The sequence below is a fragment of the Mesoplodon mirus genome (genome assembly GCF_964341445.2).
Source record: "Mesoplodon mirus genome assembly, chromosome: 13".
In the NCBI taxonomy this organism is placed as follows: domain Eukaryota; kingdom Metazoa; phylum Chordata; class Mammalia; order Artiodactyla; family Ziphiidae; genus Mesoplodon; species Mesoplodon mirus.
Genome location: NC_138989.1, coordinates 48162340 through 48183987, shown reverse-complemented (window position 1 = coordinate 48183987; position 21648 = coordinate 48162340). Strand labels below are relative to the sequence as shown.

At 34.2% G+C, this 21648-nt stretch overlaps 1 protein-coding gene across 1 annotated transcript in view; it reads left to right on the top strand.

The window, feature by feature from the left end:
* CCDC178 (coiled-coil domain containing 178) overlaps positions 1 to 21648 on the top strand; it is a gene marked incomplete at both ends in the record, with an annotated part of 366144 nt that overhangs the window by 199617 nt on the left and 144879 nt on the right. Inside the window, one exon of the mRNA XM_082640606.1 lies at positions 20429 to 20578. Within this exon, the coding sequence (XP_082496732.1) occupies positions 20429 to 20578 (150 nt within the window). The remainder of the gene's footprint in view (positions 1 to 20428; positions 20579 to 21648) is intronic.

Genomic DNA, 21648 nt, shown 5'->3' with positions numbered 1-21648 from the left:
TTTGGATCACCAGGGTCCTTCCTGGACAGCATTCCCAGGACAGAGGCAGAACACTGTGCTGCAGACATTCTCTGACATTTGGACTTTTCCTCCCTCTTCCTCCTTCTCACCTCACCTATAAAAGAGAGAAGGGATCCTCCAGTCCTTTCCTCATGCAGGTTTACATCTTTTTTGTCTGAAAGTAAACCAGCCTCTTCTTAATTTGAGTAGCAAAGATGAGGGTGGGAGGGGAGCTGTCATAGAACATTTGCTGCACTCATTCGTCTTCTGTGTCAATCTCCCATGATAGTTCAAAACCCACGGCCATTCTCTTTCCTCCACCCCCCGTGGAAACTACTAAATATTGCCTGTAAAGATCTTGGCTCAGTTTTGTGACAAAGGGACTAACACCAAAATTTGAACCCTTCTGAATTTTTCATGTTCTACCTGACATCGCTAATGACCTTTGATCACCAGCCTAGGAAGAATTTGACTCAATAACATTAACATGAAGAATTCAGCATTCCTTTAGCGAGGCCTTGAATTTTAACTTTTATATAGACGTACGTATATGGAACAATGCAATTTCTGTAACTTAGTCAAGTAGTGTCCCTGTGTTCAGTCCAAAAGGCTCTCAAATAGTAGCCTGTGCCAGATGTTTCTGAGGGAGTAAAACATATAAATGTACCTAATTTTGCACAACTACACAATAGGTAGACATTTCTTTCTCACCCCAGCTGGTGATCAGTTTATGCCCTGAAGCTTGGAGATTTATAGCCCTTGTAATTTTATCCTAAACAGAGTAATTGCAGATGCTCTTCCATTGCTATTATTTTAATTAGTGATGAAGACTTTACCAAGATGTTGAATTTCAAGGTAATGAATTTCATCTGGGTAAGATCCTAGTAGGTAGTTGTGACCATTTTAAGATCTCTAGTATCCTCACCAATTATTTTCTTATTAATTTCAGAGTTTTTATTTATTGAGGATTATTATTATCTCAGCTTATTCTAAATTTATTTAAGGAATGTCATGCCACTGACAAGTCACTAAGAATCTTTCCAACAACATCAAAGTCCCACAAAAGAAATATACACATTATTACTTCAAAAATAAATGCGTTTAACATATGAAGGATTATTGATTTTTAACAGATAGTTTGCACAAAATAACCTAGTTTACACAAGTGTATAAAATAAGTTTCTTAAAGTTTTAGCATTCAGGGAAGATAAATTATAATTTCATTGTGGTTTCCTTTCAGCAGACTTTTAATCTTATTGAATGTGGGATTTCTTTTGTTATTTGATATTCCATGGGGAATTAAAAAGAAATGCTTAGGTAGAGTTGGGTTTTAAGGGATTTTTGTACAAACAGAAGTCTCATCAAAGAACATGACCTTATTTTTGTAAACGAAAAAAACTTTTAATACCCTTGGTTTTATAAATAAAAATCGTGTTTATTTATCTCAGTCAATTAACACCATGGGTCATTTCATTTATAGGTGTGCCTTTTAATCACTATGGGTTTCCTTTGACGTTCATGTTTTCCCTCTGTGGAAAATGCAGGAATCCCTCCACCATCTTCTGTTTGTCCAGGCCATAAGTATGCATGGAGGGTATAGAATAATCACCAAAACAAATGGAGCGATAATAATAGGGAAGAAGTTGGGAGCCCAAGTGCTGATCTTGTTCCCCCAATTCATATGATGAACCCGGCATTAAAGCTAACTGGCTATGAAAGCTAACAAAGTGAAACTTGCAGTAGATAGCCAGTGCCGCTGTGCTGCTGTGTACTCTCCTACTGCTGAGTGCTTCACTTCCTCTTTCAGGAAAACATAATCTATCCCAGAGTTCCATCACTATGCTACCTAATAAATGAATAAGATGTTATATAGCTGGAAAATAAAGGAGAAAGAAAACTTCAAAAGGAAATTAATTTTTTCAGATGAAATCTAACTTATGAATATAATTAGCAGGCTTAAATTGGACACCATCATCTAGCTTCTATTCTGAATTGTATTTCACTCATTCTTTCTTCTTTGGTAGCATAAAGGTTGAAAATAAGAAATTTAACATACAACATTATCTAACAAAGTTGGGCAGAGAACCTGGTTAGCAGTCCATTTTCCCTCTTTGGAAAACTGGAAAGAGACCAACTGTGCTGTATTGATCTGAGTGTGTTTAGGCCAGAGAGTTCACTATAAGAAGCTATATTTAGATGAAACCCATATAAAAATTGTGATTCTTTTTCTTATCAAAACATCGATATAAGGAGGACCAGGATTATTAAATTTTGATATATAATTTATGAATTTATGAATGCAGAATAAATAATTTGTTATATTTAATACAACAGTTTGATAGAGACTCATCAACTTGTAACTTTCTCATTTGTCAGTTTTGGTAAATTTGGATAGCTTTGGGGAAGAAAATCAGTAGACAAAGCTTGCTTTAATATTCAAGAAAAATAAAAGTACTAGGGAAGAAGATTGTTACGTATCTCATTATTACTTTATTAGATAGAATTATAGTGAACTGTATAATAGTAATTGACCATTTGCCCTTTATATTAATGGTCCTTCTTTGTAGTTTACCATGCATTTTCACTTCTACCAGTTATTTAATCTTTATAGCCACCATGTTAGGCAGGCAGAGCAAATTTTATTATTCTCATAAATGAAGGGTAATAGTAATACACAGCTAGTACACAATAGATTCTGACCTGTTATTCCCATTATATCTTACTGCTGTTCTCTTATTAATTGTGTTTCAATAAATGGTTATTTTAAAAAATAATCCATGGAGGAAAATAGAATGTGAAAAAGTAATTAATAACATGCAAAATTGGGTAGGGGAATATTTGACCTACCCAAAATCAAAATAAACAATTTCCAGCCTTAAAAAAATTAATATACTTTATCACATTAACAATAAAAGGAAGAAATGGATCAAATAATAATATCAATAGATACAGAAAAAGCCTATTGTGAAATTCAAAAGCCATTCATAATACCTTTCAGAAAACTAGAAATAGAAAATAACTTTCATAACATGATAAAAGATGGCTTTAGAAGCTGCAATCATTGGAAAACATTATTTGTTCATAGAAAGTTCAAATGACTCTACAGATAAACTGCTAAATTTTTGAATTTGAGGGAGTCAGTGGATATAGAATAAATAAAAATTCATAGTATTTCTATAAACTGGCCCCAAATAACTAGAAAATAAAATCTTAAAATGGATACTATTTATAATTGAACAACTAAACATCAAATGCCTAGGTATATATCCACCATAAAAAGTATAAGCATTCTCCATAGAAAACTACAAAACATTTTTGAGAAAAATCAAAGAAATTCTAAATATATGGAGTGATCTACTAAGTTTATGAATTATGAATCTACTAAATTTATGAAATTCAATATTTTGAAGAATGTGAATTCTCTCCCAGCTGACTTATACATGTAATGGAATCAAAATTAAAAACTTAAATGGAATTTCTGGAAGTTGATGCATGAGAATTCTGAAATGTATAAGGAAATGCAAAGAGTCTAGTATAGTGAATACAGACTAGAAGAGGGCCAAAGTTGGGAAATCATCCTACCTGGTATCCAGATTTACAATAAGTTCAAGGTATAAGAAAGTGTGCTATTACTAGATATATAAGTGAACAACAAGACAGAATAGAGGTTCCAGAAACAGACTTAGAATGTAAACATGGCCTCTTGATTTATAAGAAGCTGCCACCAAAATAGTGTAAAAAAGAATGTATTGGAAAATAATTGGTGCTGAATCAAAATTAAATGATGCATGATTGATTTGATATCTATACTTAAAAGAAGAACCTTGACCTTTTATTTCACAACATATACACAAATCAATTCCACCTATACTACAGATGTAAATGTGGAAGTTATATAAAGCTTTTAGAGAAAAACATATGAGACCATCTGAGTTATTCTAGTATTGCCAGAGATGCTTTAAATAGGACACAAGGGCTTCCCTGGTGGCAGAGTAGTTGGGAGTCTGCCTGCCGATGTGAGGGACGCGGGTTCGTGTCCCGGTCTGGGAGGATCCCGCGTGCCGTGGCCGCTGGGCCTGCGCGTCCGGAGCCTGTGCTCCGCAATGGGAGAGGCCACAACAGTGAGAGGCCCGCGTACCACAAAAAAAATAAATAAATAAATAATAAATAAATAAATAAATAAATAAATAAATAATAAAAAATAAATAGGACACAAGAACAAACCGTGAAAGAAAAAGTTCATAAACTCTTAAAATTAAGAACTTCCATTCATCAAAGGACACCATTAAAGAATGAAAAGACAAGCCACAGCTTAGAAAAAAATACTTAACGATACATATATCCAGCAAAGTACTCTCATCCGCAATAAATGAGGAACCCCTAACAAAACAATAAACTCAGGCAACCTAATTGAGAAAAACTGGTGAAAGACTTGAAAATCACTTCTCAAAAGGGACTATACAAGTGGGCAATAAATACGAAAAGACATTTAATAGAATAATCATAGAAATCCAAATTAAAACCACCATGACTTGTGTCTACAAACTTTTCTATAGGGCTAAAATTTAAAAGTATAGATAAAAATGTAGACCAATAGGAACTCTCATATCTCAGGTGGAAAGGTAAATTTGTAAAGGTAAATTTTAAAAGTAAATATTTAAAAAATATTGGCACTATCAACTAGAGTTGGACATATGCATATATGACTCCACTTATAGATGTCACAAATTAGTGCACATGTACACCAAATATGTTAATATTTTGTAAAATATGTTAATAACAGCTTTATTCGTAGTAGTTTCCCCACAGAAATTCATCAACAGTAGAATGGATAAATTGCAGCTTATTCATAGAATGGAGTAATATATAGCAATATAGCGAAATGAAGTGTTGCCACACAAAAAATATGAATAAATCCAACAAAATTAATATTAAGAAAAATATGACAGACTTAAGAGAATATGTAGCTTGGAATTATAATTATATGAAGATCAAAACAAGCAAAACTTGTGTGTTGGGAGTGTTTGTTATTGACTGGGAATGGATGTGAGAGAATCTTCTGGTGTGAGGGTATTTTTTTCTATATTTTCATCTAGGTGGTGGTTATGTAGGGATATTCATGTATAAAAATTTATCAATTCTTATATAATTATGTATGTTGTACCTCAAAGGAAAAGTGTAAAGCAAACCAATGGAAATAATATAGACCTTAATGAATAGAAAACACACTTACCACAACCATTTTATAAAGGATATACACCAATTGCAAAAATTTTGCATTTTTTAAACAAAATTTGATTAAGGTGAATATTGAATGTATATTCTGGATTTAAAAGAGTACAATAAAATTTCTTTAAACATTTTATCATTCAGATGTTTCAGCAATTTTGAAAAGTTTATTCTCCTTGTATCGTGTATGTAGGTATAAAATTGTGCATTTATCTCAGAAACCCAGCAATCTTTATATTTGCAATAGTTGGTTAATATTCCTGAAAGTTTAAAAAATTATTCACCCAACAATGTCTCAGCCTATCAAAAGTTATAATGTGGGTGTTATATCAATTGCCGTATTTGAATCATTTGTAACTGCATGTGACATGGAAAGAGGGGATAGACTGGACCCGGCTGCCACTGTAATGAAGAACAAACCCATGACTGTGCCATTACCACACTGACTTACAGCTCAGAAATTAACGTGCAGAAGTAGCCCAGAACAGCTTCTGTTGTTCAACACAAGTCCTTGATAACAGACAGGGATGTCTTTTTTATATGCTGTGTTTTGTTCTTATTTTTTATAATTTTCCCTAGCACAAATAATGTCTCTTAACAGAAGGGTTTTATATATATATATATATATATATATATATATATATACACACACATATATATGTGTATATATATATAATTCTTAATAATTCAACCAGAATTTTTCAAAACATACAAACATTTTTTCAAAACCATTCGCATGATCAGCTATCAGCAGACAAGTTAATCATTTAAAAATGATTAACTAGAGAGACTTTTGTACTTAACAGAATAAGACTTTCATAATATAATCAAGTTTATATTTAATCTTGAGGAAGAAACAAAGAACTATCAAAATTTTCTTACTAATATAATAATAGACCTTTAAAATATAATCAAAAAATGATCAAGTGAATTAATAAACTTGTTTCAAAATAGAGATGATAGTTTATCTGTTACACTTAACATATGCAGAAATTTAGCTCGGAGCTCATGGCATAGTGTATCTAATGTTTAGAATTAATTTTTCAGTTGTTATTGACATGCTATGTTACTTTACATACTGATAGAGAGCAAATGTTTTATACAAAATACATGATTTATTTAATAGTTTCTAAGATTTATTTGTTAATGAACTTGTTGCAAAGAAACTGCAGTGTTTGATTTTCCATCATTAAACTGTTAGTTTTTATGCAACATATTATTAATTTTGATAAACCTAACATAATACTTGTCACCATATTAGTTTTATGTTGCTGCCATAATAAATAACTGCAAACTTAGAAGCTTGAAAGAACACTACATTATTATCTTACAGTTCTGTATGTCAGAAGTCTTTTGTGAGTCTCACCTGATTAAAATCCAGTTGTCAGCAGGACTGCATTCTCTTCTGGAGGCTGGAAAAAGGCACCTGTTTTAGATTGTCAGCCGAACTCAGTTCCTTGGGGCTGTGGGAACTAGGCCCTATTTGCTTTCTGGCCGAGAGCAGAGGGCCATTTCTGCCATCTTGAGGCTGTCTGCATTTCTTGGCTTGTAGCCTCCTTCTTCCATCTTCAAAGGGGAAAAGGAAATGGGTCTCAAGTCTCTCTCTCTCACTTCAAATTTCTCCTGCTTCTTCCTTCACGTCCTCTGAACTTCAGTCAGGAAAAGATTTTCCACTTTGAAGAATTCATGTAATTAGAGAGTCACATCTATATAATCCAGAATAATCTTTTCATCTCAAGATCTGTATCTTTACTCACATCTGCAAAGTCTCCTCTGCTACGAGGAGTAGCATATTCATAAGTTCCCGGGATTGGAGCTGTAATAGTTATCGTTGAACCCCCAAGGAGACACCTTCTGAAGGGCTGATTTGAGCACAGATGCCTGGAAGAATGGAGCCCTGCATGGACTTCAGAGAGCTTCCATGAGTATCATTTTATTCAAAATCACGTTCATGAGTTTCTCCATTTGAGTGGTTCTAAATTTCACTACCTAACTGCATATGAACAGGTTTCCACATAAGGGCTATCCTCAGGTCAGTCATTACTCTGAGATCAAAGAAAGGTAACAACTGAAGATTTTACTACTGAAGATTTCTGGAGTGGATGTAGCATCTGATTCCAGGAGGCTTGCTCTTCCTTCCTTCTTTCCTTCCTTCCATTTTTCCTTTTCTTTTTGGAAAAAAAAATTGAAAGAAAGAAACTTTCATGAGGAAGAAAAGTTGATCTGACATTGGCAAGTGTATAGGGTTAGGGAATGGCACTTGTTATGACCTGGGACAAAGTAAGGATGAATCCTACGAAACTGAGTAGCCTTGCCTATCTCATCTGAAGAGAGTGAGGTATATAAAGTGTTGGATCAATTTAAAACATGTATCACTCTTTCATATTTAAGTAATTGAAATACACAGGAAATTTATTATTGCTTTGTTCAAAACAGTTTGGGATAAGGTAATGTGAATGCTGCTTTTGTTCTTTTTCAGTTCTTGTAAATTGCTCATATCAGTTTGCAACCATGAAGATCCTCTGTAATTTAAAAAAATCAACTGTAGTTATTTCGTGTGAAACTGTTTTACTACTTTTTTTAATTTTAATCTCCTGAGTTGTGAGAACACAGCTTAGTAAAGTGTATAAAGGCAACAAAGCAGGTAGTTTAGATTTCTGTTAGTCTTCCAAGGAAAACCTACAAGTAAACTGGAATACAACACTGAGAGATTATACAGTGAAATGCTTTTTCAAACTAGGATTAAAAGAACTGGAAACCTTATTATTTTTCTCAGTCAATATGTAAACGGGTAAATTCCTTTGTTTTTATGTTGTAAAAATTAATTGTGAATGTTCGTCTACAGAATAAAAAACACATAAAATGCCATCCATGTATAATACTCTGAAAAGTCCACTCATATAAGAATAGTTGGCAGAAGTAGATACTTTAGTGAAAATAAAAGCCATCAATGTTCAGTCCACCCATTTTTTTCCGTGTTGGTACCTCTGTGTTCAACAAGACATGAGTATTAGGCAGTTTCACTCATTTATTCATTCATTCAATAATGTTGGCTGAGAGACTACTATGTACCAAGCACTGGGGCAAAAATTAATAAGGCATTGGGACTTCCCTGGCAGTCCAGTGGTTAAGACTCCGAGCTTCTGCTACAGGAGGCACTGGTTCCGTCCCTGGTCAGGGAACTAAAATCCCACAAGCTTGCGGTGCAGCCAAAAAAAAAATTAATAAGGCATAGAAAGTTCATAGAAGTGATGAAATTAATACAGATATAATAACTATAATAAAACATTGTGATTGCAGTGACAGAGATATACATGGTATATAATATACTATATAGTACTGACTGTGCCTTACCTGTGCCAGTTTTCCAAGAAAAGTTGCAAATGCTAATCTTCACACATTTCACCACATAACAGTACATATATACAGTATTTAATATTAATGAACTAGGAATTACTTCCCAATAACAAATACTTTATTACAAATGCCAGGTTTATTGTTTATGTGTCCTGCATCGCTTCTAAAGAGATTTCAGCTTGTTCTACATTTTTTTCATTCTCTGGCTTTTTCATATCTGTCAAAAGATTAAAACTATAAAACTATGTGTATCTCTGTGTGTGTATAAGTATATAATTGTATTTGTCATATACTTTACTTACTTATGCAAAATTATCACATTGATGCTCTTGTACCTTCCTGCTAGGCTGACATGGCATATTGATACAAAAACCTAAAATATCTCTAACCAGCCTTTCCAGATAGACCAACAGTTTTAAGTTTCATTCACTTTTTCACCACCACTATCCAAATTAGTATCTAGACAACATCAAAGAAAAAAAGGCAGCCATAAAATGAATTACACATATACATCTCACTCTCTTCTATTGTATTGGATTTTCATAAAGTGTCTTACTTTGTGGGAAAAAATAAGTAAGTCAGTCAGAATTTCCCAAACGTTTTTCTTCTTTGAGACACTTCTGTTTCCGTACCATAATGCAGAAAGAAAGAAGTGGCTTTGAAAGAATAGTAAGTTGAGGAAAGGATGGGAAGGGAAGGTGGTGTCTTCAGGAGGGATGTGTGATAACAAGAAGACCTTAGAGAGTTTAACGATTTCATGCTTCACAAAGATAACAAGGAAGAAGCAAAAAGAAGAGGAATAAATACGTTGAGGAAAAGCAAAAAAAAAAGAGAAAAAGAAGGCATAGAGAGAAACAACCATGAATTTGGTGCATAATTATAATGACATATTTCTTTATGCCTTTATTTACTTTGGTCATGACTAGATGATGTACAGAATAAATCTTAGGGTTGTGGCCCCTGGGGAACCTATTATTGCAGAGATGTATTTCCAGAGTTGTTTGATGTTTGATTTATCTTATTTTAAGAGTTTTTCATTAAACCCCTGGAAAAACCTGGAAGATCTAAGAACCCAACCACTTAATTATTTTAAGAGTGTCATTGCTGACTATATAGAATTTACATATCCTCAAGGTGTTAACTCTTAATTTATTTTGTCCCTCCACCCTTAATTCCTAATTCCTGTTTCTCTCTGACTCCCATTGGTACTTTCCCTCATGAGCTGAGTTATGCAATATTTATCATTCTGTGTCTTCTCCACTGAGCACCATATTTTAAAGATCACTGTGTTGCTATGTTGTGTATCTAGTGTATTTCTTTTAATCACTTTACAGTCTTTCATGGTAGGTGACTACCACATTTTACTTAGCCATTCTGCAAAAGAATGTCCCCTACAAAATTAAACTTCCACTTGGCAACATAAAGTTAATCCTGGACCCCCAAAACAGAAGTTGCAGGAGTGGAAAAATTAACAGACCTCTAGCTTCCTATAATGCAAGAGCTGCATGAACCACATTTAATTAAAGAAAGTGTAGGGTAAATAAATCTGGGCATTGTTTATGGTGTCTTAATAGATCTGACAACTCTCTTCAAAGTTACTCTGTTTTGAGAGTACTTAAAAAGCTTATGAGCATCTCATTATTTTTTTAAGGTCTTGGAGACGTATTTGAACTATTAATTGGCTGTCTCCTTAGTGAGTGCCTCTGCTGGAAGAATAAAGAAAATGCTTTCCAGCAGTCTTTCTTTATGCGGGATCATAAGTACAGCCCAAGTAGATCTTAAATGAGAGGTCTAAATTGGAACTTTGTTTTGCATGATACTTATATATTAATTTAGGGTCTAAAGCAGGGGTCAGCAAACATTTTGTGTAAAGGGAAAGACAATAAATAGTTTAGGCTTTGGGGCCCACTTAGCCTGTATTGCAGCTATTTAACTCTGCCACTGCAGTGCAGAAACAACCATAGACAGTGTATAAACAAATGGGTGTGACGGTGCTCCAGTAACTTTTATTTACAAAAGCAGGTAGTGGGCTGGATTCAGCTGGACAGCCATAGTTTCACGATCCCTGTTCTAGAATATGATTTTTCCCATACTGAGATGTAGTTATCTGAGGAAGTAGACGTGTCTAAAGATGAGCCTCTATAGAAAATTGCCTTAGGTATTTTAAATCCTATTTCTACTTGAGAATCTTTGCAAGGTTTGGACAGCGCCTCAGTGTGGACCACATCAGGTGGTTAGAGATGCTCATGATCTTTTGTTTCTCAGTAAGAGGAATATCTGAGAGGAACAAAAGAGAAAAAAACATTGGTGATAATTCTATCCATAGGATATTTTATTAGACTGAAAATTATTTGCTGTACGTTTCATATTTGGCACCTCTGGGTCAATGAGTCTAATGTTTTCTGACCCTGTATTCCCAAGGAAAAGACACTGAGGTCCTTTTTTTTTTTATTTTAAAGGACACTTTTTCTATGAGCATCTAGTTTCTTTTGAAAGAGTGGTGTAATTCTATAGAGTATTCAGAAATGAGAGCATTTACACATATCAATCTGTAATCTTAAGGGCCCTGTAATTCACATTCACGATTAGGAAGTGATGTAGTCCCAAGACGGGAGTTAGGCTGAAATCAGATTGGACCCTCATCTTATTGCTGCTTTCTTCTTAAGCAGCCTTGGACAAGAAATTGGCTTTCCTGGCCTCCATTTTCTCATTGTCAATGTAAGAATTTTTTTTAATTTTCTACTCCTTAAGGACTTGCACCAAATTGTTAATACTATCTCTGGGGTATAAAACTGACTGTGGTTATTGCACTGAGGGGCTTTAATTTTCTACTTCATGTACCTCTCTTTTATTTGTGTGTACTATAATCAGCATGCATCATTTTATAACAAATAGATTTTTTAAAGAAATACTTAAATTCTACCAGAATTTATACCATAACATGGATGTGGCAAAGAAATTGGCATTAAATATAAAAAGGAATTTTCAAGATTAAACATTTTCTACAAACATCAGGTGAGATCAGGTTACCTGACTACATCAATAAGGAATTATGAAATAGCATGTATTTTAGTTTCTCAATGAGTTTTCTCAATTTATGCCATAATATACACCCTGCAACCTCTTAGATCAATCTTCCTCTTATTTGTAATAAAGTTTCAAGGTACTGTTCTTATAGTTTCTGCATTTATGTAGTACATTATCACTTTATGATAAAGTTAGTTGATAATTCCTTGACTCTTTTTGCTGATGACCTTTTAAAGCTGCATAATTAGAATAAGTTGTGGTTATTGTATTGGAATCTCTATCCCATGGGCCAACTAGGCAGCACATTAATTCTCTGCATCACCCACTCCACGTGCAGTGCCCTCAGCACAAATATATTATTCTTTGTAATTACATAAAGAAAGGGTCTATTTAGTGTTAACTGACCTTTCTGTGACTGATCAGCCTTTTCCACCAGTGAAGTAGAAATGTATATCATTAAAATGTGAGTAAATAGGAAACCTTTCTAAACTTAAACCATTCACATCAGGAGGTGCCCATGTAGAGGAGGTTGTTCAGTCTTTCATATGAAATGGTGAAAAGAGTAGCAGATGTTAAAAACATATTAAAATATTGACAATTGAAATAGAATTAAATTATAATAATGTGTAGGGATGTTTAAAAAGGAAATAGTACGCAAATATGTTTCTGTTTAACAATCTTAAACAATATTAGAAGACACGTTATTAAATTCATATATATTCAGGATTAAATTTTTAAAGTTTATTTAATAAAGTAAAAAAAAGTTTAGGGTAATTATTAGTACTGTGACTGTCACTTACTGAGGACATACATGTATTTGTTTAAATCGTGTATTTTAACTTGGAAAAATATATCGGAGATATAGATTACATTATACCGATTTTTACTGTCTTTTTCTCATTATATAATTTGTTTCTCTAATCACTTATACCAGATACTTTGAGGGGACTTAGAATTATATTGAAGAAAATTGGATCAAATAAAAATTTAATAGCTAATGTAAGTGGCATCTGTATTTAGCGATCCCTAAAGCCATTGAGTAGTTATAGGAGAAAAGCTACAGGCAACATGGAGGTAAATCTTCCTTTAGGAAAAAAAAAAAGAAAACCAACCCACAAACCCATATTAATTAGGTGCTTTTTAATATTTAACAAGCATCTATGTTTCCAAGCCAGATTTTTCCCTGCCAAGAACATATACAACACTTTGTGTATAAAATATCTTTAGAATCTATTCAAAAACTGACTCTTCCTTGAAGCTTTGCCCCTCACTTTCACTGGGCTGCTCTCTCATGGAACTAGTCTCATAGTTTGGATATGTCTTCCATCCTTCTTCATGTTTAATGTAATCTAATATAGTTAGTTTTAGGAATGCCTCAATTCCCCTATCTGATTGCAAGCTCCTTTGGCCCTGAAATTGTGTAGTTTTTCATGCTGGTATCAATAATTCCTGGTCAAATATATATACTGGACAGAGTCAAAGCATAATAAGGAAAAGCAGGGCTAATACCAAGTACTCATAAATTCCCAGTGGATGTTTTCTGAGTTCTGAGAGTCAATGTTGTACTGTCCATTAGTAAACTGTTGAGTAAACCAGCCGTAGCCAAATGTGTAAGCCCGTCAGGGAGCTCAGACAAGGAGTCCTGTGTGTGATCGCTTACATGGGTGCTGAGATGGAGGACCCAAGCAAAGCATCCGCTGGTGTCTATCAGTGACAAGTTTGACCGTCTAGCAGTGACAAGGTAGCAGGCTTTTATCAATGTCCTAAAGGTGCTCTTTGAACTCTCACAGTGTCCCCCACAGTGCTTTGTGTATACCAGTTGCTAATAAATTACTGAATAGAGAGCATTTTGTCAAACATGATAATATGTAGAGTTTGAGGCATGTTACAACCTTGATGCAGAGGACTGATTTATGCATTTAAAAATCAAGAATGTTCAAGACTAATTATCGGAGAACTCGAGTTGGACAAGAGACTGGTTTCCATGGCAGCACAGACAAGGAAGTGGGTCCTGGGAGAGTTAAAACAGTTATGTGCTCCTTTGAGACTTCAGGGTATCGACACGTATCATTCTCACAGACTTACTCCTTGGAAACACTGGGGAGAGCTCTCGTTTTCTGTAGTAATTGGTGTATAGATTTTAAGGGAACAGCAATACAATATTGCCTCCATGCACACAGTAGGTGATGCATCTGAAAAGTATGCGTTTTCTCCATGTCTGTTATATTGTTAGAGAATTAGCATGTATTTTAAGCATTTGTGGTCACCACGCTAATTCCCACAAATCAAAGAGAATGCTTTTGAAGCAGTAGTGTTCACAGAGACTTGGAACCTCCATGTCTCATTTATTCTAAAGTCTGTCCCCTGCACGTGCTGTGAATCAGTCTCAGTACTGGTGCCTGCTTTAATAACATCAAAACGTCACTGCATGAAAAACTACCAATCCAGTGCCCTTAACTGGCAGAGATGTACCAAAAGCAAATGTGGGGACTGTGGAGATTGGGTGGTATGATATCAATGGTGTAAGGCATGAGCATCTGTACAGAATCACATGCTACTGAAACATTGCTGCTTGGAGTGTTATGTATGATGCTGTGCATCAGTGAGATACTAAATATATGGGCACATTTCATTATTTACATCGTAACATTTTAAAGTCAAGAGATAACAGAACATTTAACATGATCTATGAAAGTCTAATTCACAAGTCATAGGAAATAATAATCTAATAGTCCTAAAGGGGCCAAGAAAACATTGTTCTCAACTGACTCATCCAGCTTTCTCAAATATATGCTGACCCAAATGGCAGAACAGCGTATATCACCAGCCAAATAAAATGATTCTTCTAAGATTCAGGTCACTGTTTATTTCTTCTATGAAGCCTTTTCTGACCCCGCTTTCCCCACCTGGTAGAATCAATTCAAAGTACTTCAAGAAATACCTCGAATGGACTTGGTTCCACTCTGCCTCCTCCCAGTCTAGCCTGTAATCCCTGGTAAAAAGGGGACACATCCAGCCTTCTCTTTAATCCCTGGGGTAACTATAGAGTTGGACCTATAAGGTAAACATACTAATGGTGTGCTAAACAAATGATTGAGCAAATGAATAAATGAATGAAAGCTAGAAGTGAGGATGCTCTAGAGTAACATTGATCAATAAATATCTGCAATACAACTTTTGCTTTTCGGTAGTTCTGGCAGCAAGTCAATTCTTTCGAACCATGGGACTAGAGTGAGTGTGGTGCAGTCGCTGTAAGGACACAGACACGGCAGCAACAGCCAGCAGAGCCCTGGCAAGATGCAAGAAAGCAAGGAGCTGTCTGCAGAAAACTATTAACAGCCGAGAATCAGGAGATGACAGACAGATCATCAGAAAAGATCATCTGAGACTGCCACACATAATCACATTAGGATCAGACAGTTAGAATTACAACTGGGTCAGAAGATGACAACTCTTTTACAATGAATGCATAATTGAGAGAAGGACCTTCCCATCTGCCCGGTGAACTGGATCCAAATGCCTGTATTAAGAGTAACTGAGGGTATAGATGACATTATAAATTTAGTCGTAGGCACTAGGACTATTTTAATAATACTAAAGCATTTGTAAATAGCTATGTAGGTTTTCTACACCTACATGTACCATGCAAATATTTTGATCATAACCATCTCTCTAGAATGTTTAGATCAAGTTTTTTTCTTGTACTCTCCTTTGCCATTAGTCCATCTTAAATTAAAAACAAATGATCCCCTCCGCCCTTCGCTTAAAAAAAAAAAAGTTCAAATGGATTTAGGCTTTCTCCAGAGTAAGTGTATCTGGCTGGACCTCCAGAGGTCTCAACATGTAGCATTACTCTGTTGCAATCAACTGTAGTCCAGAGTTGTGCAGGCCTCAGCTGTAAAGGTCTATGCACTTGACACATGGTCTTGCCAGTGAATACATCAGGTCCAATCAAATCATGGAATATGGAATTATGTAGATCAAAAACCCAAGACTGGTTATAGGCAACCAGCCTACCCATATTGACTTACAATGAAAAGTAGCTACCAAGGGGACCAAGTTCTAATTTCCTTCAGCAGCCCAATTTATCTATGTCAGCAAGCTATGTGTTAGCCAGATTTATGAAAAGAGGTTGGTAGAAATAGGCTCAGAACAAGGTTATTGTGTTATTTGATCTGATGGTTTAATGTCGTTAGGTTTTATAAAGACAGCATTGTGTAGAGTTAGAGAACGCTGGCTTATGTTTATGAAGGAGGTATAGTGGATGGTGTGGAGTATGGGATCTGGAGCCAGTCAGCTTGGATACAAAGCCAGGTCCTCCACTTAATATGTTTGTAAACTTGCACAAGATGCCTGGTGTTTCGGTTGCTATGGGTGCATAACAAATACCCCAAAACGTCATGGCACAGGATTCTATGTGTCAGAAATTTGGACAGGACATAGCAGGGCCAGCTTGTCTCTTCTCACACATTCTAAACCATCATCTGGATGACTTGAAGACTAAGCATTGGAATCATCTTCAGATGACTCATTTACTCACAGTTGATGCTGTTATCTGAGACCTGAGCTAGGGTTGTTTACTGGAACACCTACAACACCAATAACCTCTCCATGTGGCCTGGATTCCTCACAACATAGTGGCTGGTTCAAGTGTAAATGTCCCCAAAGAGAGAGCCAGGCAGAAACTGTATGCTTTTTTTTTTTTAAAATAAACTAGCTCTTTTAAATAAACTAGCCTGGGAAATCACACAGCATCATTTCCACCATACTCTATTGGCTGGAGAAGCCACAAGTCTCCCCAGGTTCAAAGGAAGGAGACATAGACTGTTCTTGATAGGGAGTGACAGGTTCTGGAAGAACATGTGAGAATGAAAATATTTCTGTGGGCATTTTTGGAAAATACAAGTTGCCTCACCTGACTTCTCATTGACTTTCCTTCCCTATCTGTAATTATAATAACTAGGACAGTAGCCATTCCATTATATGTGGAATGCATAAGTTAACATTCAAATTCAGCCTTATTTCTAAGTTCTTGTCTATATAACACAAGGTGAAACATAAATAGATGATATGTGGTCTATATTTGTCCAAAAAGAACTCATTTTTCATTATAATTCCCTATTCCCCACTTACCCAGGGGGAGAGGGAAAGGAGAAGGGGAAGAGTGAGAAAAAGAAGCTGAAAATGGAGAAAGTGGAGGGAAAATCCTAGATGAAATATATGGTTTAAAGAATAATAAAGGTCAAGTGGAAAAAAAAGGGAAAACTACTATTTTGATATATTGGGGTCACAATCTGCCTTCATTTTTCAGCATTTTTGGTGACAGAAGAGGCCAGGTCTTGCTTTAGCAATGGTTTCTCATTACTTTTAGGATCATGGGCTAATTAGGTAATTCAAAAAGAAACCCACTGTGCACAGTTTCAAGGGAGTCACATGCCTTGTGAAAATCAATGATGCACCCAGAGAAAGAACTCTTGCTCAGTCTGGACAGTGTGGTATATCCTTAGAATAATGTTCAAATACTCAATTTAAAAACATATTGTATGAATTCTTTTTATATACATCCTTAAAATCTTCACCTCTGAAGTAGTATAGTATCAAATAATACAAATAAATGTGCGTCATTTTAATATCATCAGTAAGTTATTCCATGGAAGTGGGCCAATAAAATCTGTAGTTCTAAAGTGATAAATGCGTGCATTTCCTAACTGTTTATTCTGTGTATTCATTCATTCATTTACTAAAAACTTGTGTACCCACTAATGTCAGCTCTGCTTTGTACAATATATCTTACAGGTAAACAAAATGATGGTGTCAGCCTTCATGGAATTTATAAGTAATTTTTGTTCACCCTTTATAAACATAATCTTTATTTCCTAATAAAGTGTTGGGGTAATAAGCTGAATATACCCCCAAACATCAAAGTTTAACAAATAATTTGAGATAACAGAACAAACCCTCCTCAAGCTAAGTATTTTCCTTACTAAATTCTAGGCAACATGGAAACTATTAACAGACATTCAACCTCTCTTCTCTTTATCAATCCATATTCCCAATGTTTCATCATCTTTATAATCATTAATAATGGGAATTGAATACATACCAATAAATCTGGCCTTGAGAAATTGTTTATTCAGACCTTTGGGGTGAGTTTAATGCATATGGAAAACACAAAAAAATGCAAAAGATTGTAAATTCTATATATATTTCTATGATTTTTAAATGTAAATCTTTCCCATAAGACCACAAATTCTTGAGGTTCACCATTACATCTTAAATCTTGGCATACCGTAGTTACTAAATTAAAAGTTTTGAATAAGCAACTGAATAAAAATGAGAATGAATGAATGAATAAAATAATATTGTAAATCAACTCAGAGTGCAGTTATTTTAACCTATAGAGATTACAATCAAATTTTTCTTTAATGGTTTTAGAAACAAACTTTTTGTTTAAGTTTGCGTTTAGTCAAGACCTTAAGTAGAAAGACTCTACTGATAAGATTTAGCTGGATTGAATTTAAAAGCATGTAAAAGCCATCTACTTCTGTTATTAGTTCCTTCTTTCTTCTCACCCTTTTATTATATTGCCAACTCCAACTTCTGTGCCTTTATTTAATATCTTCTACTGCTTGCTGTTCAACTGCAGTAGTGGTAGCATTATTTCACCTGGACACATATCCACCAATAATTATCATTCACTGTTTGTTTCATTTGCATGTTATAATACCATTGGTTAAAATTAAACCAGTCAGAGTTGTGAGGTGGAACCACAGTTAAACATTAAAAAACATTTTCAGTGTCAGCAGAATACATTATTTAAAATTAAAAAACTTAAACTTCGTTGCACATCTGAAGGTCACTGACTTTCAGGAATAGGTAGTGAATTGGTAAATCCTTCTATACATTCATTACTGAGAAATGATAATGTAAAGTATCATGACTGATGTAACAATGTTTTGAAGATTCATTGGCCTAAATACACAGTTCATTTTCTTAGTATCTACTCTAATCATGGCATATAAAACAGTAACAACTGGTGTCATACAGAAATTGAAAATTTAGTTATTTGGAAATAAAACTATACATTACACAATGAGCGAAGCATAAAGTACCAAATATATCCCCAATTAAATTCCATTAAGTAAGTTTAAAACAAATTCCACAAATTTTGTAGTACTCCTCTCAAATTCAACATTTATAATAGCCATCTGGGTCTTGAAAGAAATGTAATTGAGAAGTAGAATATCTCAGGTATCAGAATGTGCTTAAGTCAAACAACAAACAAAAAAACTCAAAATAATTTCTTCTCATGCCTCCTTTAGAACATGTATCAAACTTGAAGTTAATCACTTGAGGATTAGATTTTCGTATTAGTGTTAAGATATCAAAAAGAATTGTAACCATCTTTTCAAAGGTATCTCCACCAAAGAAAAATATTCATAGACACTTTGTCCTCCTACCAAAAGATAATTCTGTGATTTTAAGCAAGTTTATTAGATAGAAGTTTCTAAAGTTTTAAATTATTGTGCCAGAATTAGGACAAGGACACTTAAAATTGTTCTCAGTTCATCATTTTGACTTTTTGAAGAACACCTATGACATAGTATTAATCATTAGGGATCAATATGGATACCAGGCTTTCATGAGAAGTATGTTTGTTGGCCTTAATAAATCTTCTTCAAGTGTGTAGATAGAGAAATATTTGTACAGGCAATTTTCTGCTGAATTACATTTCCTCCGTGCACATTCTCATACTGCGATATATTTTTTAACAACTTATACTAAAGGTTTGATGTGATAGCAGTTTTCCCAAAGAGACATTTTTAAGTGCTTCACAATGGTTATTTTTATATCAAGTTATTTAATCATCATTATCATTGTCATGATTAATCTGCATTTATATATTTTGAAAACTTTCTGCTACTATAAATAATGTTGTAACAAATAAAGCTTTTTGATTAGGATAAATTTCCATAAGATGAATTACTAGATTAACAGGTTTGAAAATATTTAAGGCTGTTGATAAATTCCATATTTTTTGAAGCAGCCAAAGAAAACTTTCTGTGCTAGAAATGTAAAAAGAATCAGCAGTTAAACTGAATCACACCTCTAACTTAAAATGAAAGGCAGCCCCTAATTTGCGAGTGGGTAATGTTGGCAAAAGTTACATTCTGAGGGTTTTGTATTAGATTTGACATATATATATTTAGTCATGGGGAGTGTTGTAAAGTTCTCAGCTGCTCACAGAGCAGATTTAGCTTTGAATATAGCTAAAGTATACTAGTAACAAATAATGGCTTTCTCTGGGTGCTTCTAAATGTTGAGTTCCTTGCTCCTCGTCTTTTTTACTCTTTACTTCTCTGTGTTTTGAATGTTTTCTGTGAGTGCCACCACCCTGAACCTCCTGGAAATATGATTCTAAGCTTCCAAATGTCTTCTATCTACTTGAGCACTGGGGCTTCAGAAAATGAAAAGGGGTGGGAAATTGGAGGAAATCTTCTGGGATGCTGAGTGAAGCCTCCAGGGCTGGGTACTTCCCAAGGCATTGTGGAGGGAGGTCTGGGAAAGAAGGAGAACAAAATTCAGACAGACTCTGATGAATCAATGTTCAAAAATAAATAAATAAATAAAAAGACCACTTGCATCAAGAAAGAAAATTATTAAATCCAAGGAGGATATTAGTGTCAAGGGACGCATCTTTTTGGTTTTATTTTTCTACAATATATAATGTAATACTTTTAGATAATTCAAATGTAAAAATTCAAACATAAATTTAAATGATTTAATTAAGTACGTGTATATATTTATCTTCTAGAAAATACAAGATGATTCACTAGAAGAAAATCTACATTTAGCTCAAGAGTATCAGAAATTACAGAATATATTCTTAACAGTAAAGGACAACTATTTCAACCTATATGGAAAACAGCTATTACTTGATGGTTCGATTCGAGATAAGAAACAGGTAGGTTTTTCATATTTTTCTAAAATAATGATTTACTTGACGTATGTACCACAAAAAGTAACAAGTAGTCAGTCATGGGGTCTCCAATCTTATGGTGGTCTTTTATATGCCACCAAATGGCATGTTTTCTTTTTGTAAAGTTTTGTTTTATATTTTTATCAACATTTTGAAGTTGAATTTTGAAAAAATATTTGAGAAATGAAAAAGCATACTTTCTAATCCACAATTTTATACTAATTTGCTTTTAATTATTGTGACCTCAACTACCAAATATTTGTAATGCATAGATTTAAATGTATTATCATATATTTCAAATTTCAGTTCCATATGTAGGTAACTTTCCATGATATACCTTTAATTCTTCCTCATGATGTATGGGCTCCATATTTTGGTTCCTATTTTCTTATTAAACATGAGGCTTAATTAGAAACTTGGAGAAACTTGACCTCCCTGGTTTCTGGAAATCACCAGAAATTCTAAAATATTTTGTAAAGTCTTCTATAATACTAAAAGTGGAAAAGGAAAACACACAATATGCCCACAAATACAAAAGCAAAGAGAAAGGTCCATTCTTAGAGTGTTAAGATACAGTCACTTCCTCTATATTCTTCTCCAGTTACTCATTGACAGGAAAAGTTATTTTCCTTTGAAACTTTGTTTCCTCCCAGAATTTAAATTTCAGAAACTAGAGGCATGATTAATTTTTAACAATTCACCTACCTGTAAAAACCAGTAGATTGCTAATGAATACTTTCTCCTGTTGTCACCGAGATTACTACACTATCAATTAGTAGCTTAAAACTTCAGTACTATATTTACTATTATGGAATATTGGGAGGACAGGCCAGGATTTGAGTGTAAGCTCTACCAATTACTAGCTCAGTGATCTTGGCCAATTATTTACCCTTTATGACCTCAGTTTTCTCATCGATAAAGTGAAATTTACCTCAGAGGAAAAGTTTGATTAGAAATAAAAAAGAGACCAACTGCCATAGTTACTTTGAAAATAAAATTACTATGCAACTGTGAGTAACTATTACATTACATTCATCTACTATGCTGCTTATAAA